Source organism: Orycteropus afer, unplaced genomic scaffold (assembly GCF_000298275.1).
Source record: "Orycteropus afer afer isolate SDZICR_OR568_19922 unplaced genomic scaffold, OryAfe1.0 scaffold00295, whole genome shotgun sequence".
NCBI classification, from domain to species: Eukaryota; Metazoa; Chordata; class Mammalia; order Tubulidentata; family Orycteropodidae; genus Orycteropus; species Orycteropus afer.
In genome coordinates this window covers 2,825,679-2,828,078 of record NW_006921882.1, presented here as the reverse complement: position 1 = coordinate 2,828,078, position 2,400 = coordinate 2,825,679, and the positions used below count along the sequence as shown (strand labels likewise).

The following is a 2,400-nucleotide window of genomic DNA, read 5'->3' as shown; positions in this document are numbered from 1 at the left end:
GTTCAAACCCACCAGCCACTCCTCGGAAGGAAGATGGGACAATCCTACTTCCGTAGTGATACTGCCTCGGAAACCCAAGGAGGGGTCGCTGTGAGTCGGGTCCGACTTGGTGGCACATAACAACAACAACAACAACATGCTTCACAGAGCAGTCAAGTGAAACCTGTTCGTTCTCATGCACTGTTGACCAAAGTGTAAAGGGGCACCACCTCTTCAGAGAGCCATTTGGCAGCATCTGTGAAAATTTAAGGAGCTCTGGTGGCAGAGTGCCTAAGGCACTTGACTGCTAACCAGAAGGCTGGCGGTTCAAACCTACCAGCCACTCCTCAGAAGGAAGATGGGGCAATCTACTTCCATAGTGATACTGCCTCAGAAGCCTATGGAGGGGTCACCATGAGTCGGGTCCTACTCGACGGCACATATCAACAACAACAGCATCAAACTAATCCCTGTGAGTAAGGGAAGGGTTAAATAGATTGTGGTGAAGTCCACAGTACAGCATTAGGAGAAGAGCAACGTTGTTCTCTCAGTGGGACAGTAAAAGCAGTTATGAAGAACCAGGGCTCTCAGCGTACTCACAGGGACCCCGTGCTGAGATCTGGGGCATGAACACAACAGGGCAGGGAGCAGCCCACACAGAGGACACACGTGTGTTTGTGCATCGCTGCCCCTGGACAGCGGCTAACAGAGGGAGGCCCAGGGGTTGCCTGTGAGAGACAGGTGTGTGCTGTTGGATTTGGGCTCTGCTGCTGCTGTTGAGAATACACACAGCCGGACAGACACCAGTTCACCAATTTCTCCGTGTCCACGTTAGTGACGGTGATGACGTTCTTTGAGCTGTGCGCCATTCTCCCCCTCCTTTGCTGAACTGTTCCTCCATCAACATAAGCTCAGTGCCCTAAGCTTCCTATCTAACCTTTTGTCCATTTATCCCTTATGGATAGTTCTTTAAAAGAACACAGTTCACCAGGCACACACTCTTTACTGTAACCTAGACTACTGTTTGGTTTAAAGAAGACTTCAGGGGGCATTTTTGCTTTTAGGTTTAAAGATTATCTCAAGGTAATAGTTTGAAGAGTTGGTCTAGCCTCCATAAATGAGAAAGTCTGGATTCCATGAGAATTTTAAGTTCTCTTCTGCATTTTCCCCTTTTTGGTTAAAGATTCTTACATAGAATGTGATCAAAATACTCAGTGATGGTAGCAGGGCACCATGCAGTTAGTTCTTCTGCTCTTAGTGCAAAGGAGGCAGTCGCATTTTGTTTTTACATTGTGTTACTATTCAAAACAGAATGTTTCTAAGGTATAATTTGTTTAATTAAATGCAATGTAAGCCTGAACAAAGATGACGTTAACAGAAAAACTGGTGACATCAAATAAAATCTGGAGTTACTCATTTTGACAGTTGTCCTGTGGAAAAATAAGGTATTACCCTTAGGGGAAACTGGCTGGGGTGTACACTGGAACACTATTATCGTTGCAACTTTTCTGTAACTCTAAAAGTTACTCAAAGTAAAAAGTTGATTGATTTTTTAATAGAACCTGTCAAATTGCATGTACAGAATTGTTGTGTCTCAGAATGACCAGATTTGGAAAGTTAAAACTCTTCCGCCTTCCTCCTCTCATCTCGGCGTAGGTCGAAGAATTCCATCCACGGACGCCAACCCTCCCTCTGGCGGTAAGGGCTTCAAACTCCGGAGACAGCCTTCAGAGCCGAAGCGAAGCTGCTGCTGACCGAGCCTCCGCCCTCAGACTTGAAGCAGCCGTCCTTGGCAGGGGCTGGGGCCCTGCTGCAGGTTTTCACCTGGCCAGTCCCGGGTGTTCTTTGTGCAGAAAGGATTCCCGGAAATGGACCAGTTCTCTTCTCTTGGTGACGGCAGCAATGCCATTTCCGTCTGCGGACGTCTGTTATATACGGAGCTGCTGGTGTACAAGGGATGGCATCCCTGGGTTTTGGCCTTGCTGAGGAGGAACATACCATTGTGTGGACGGTAGGATGAAATTGTTGAGTAGGTCTGTCATCACACGTTTCTCCACTGTTTGTAAAGGGAAGGTCGGCACTTCTGTGGTTCTTGAGGGGGGGCAGCACCTTGTGGGGGTCGTCATTTCCTTGGCTTCCCATTGCCACTGTTCCCAGGAGTTGCATTTCCTGATAGCGGACGGCTATCAAAAGTGGAGGGACGGCAGTTAACAGTTTGAAGGGAAAACGGATTATGCATGGGGCTGGGGGAAGGGATTGCACCCCCACCATCTCTGAAGCACTTTTCATTGACAGTATCACCCAGGGATGCAGACAGTAAATTAACCCACACCCACAGACATGTCACACACCCTGAGTTTGCATTCTGACCTTGTCAACGCATGTGTCACCAAACACATCATTGGCACCTCCTTAAGGAAG

The 2,400-nt window shown here is 47.9% G+C and overlaps 1 protein-coding gene across 1 annotated transcript in view; it reads left to right on the top strand.

The window, feature by feature from the left end:
- Positions 1-1,733, top strand: part of RAB22A (RAB22A, member RAS oncogene family) — an 83,222-nt gene extending 81,489 nt beyond the window's left edge. The window contains exon 7 of the mRNA XM_007951523.1: positions 1,636-1,733. Coding sequence (XP_007949714.1) covers positions 1,636-1,733 — 98 coding nt within the window. The remainder of the gene's footprint in view (positions 1-1,635) is intronic.
- Positions 1,734-2,400: the final 667 nt, after the last annotated feature.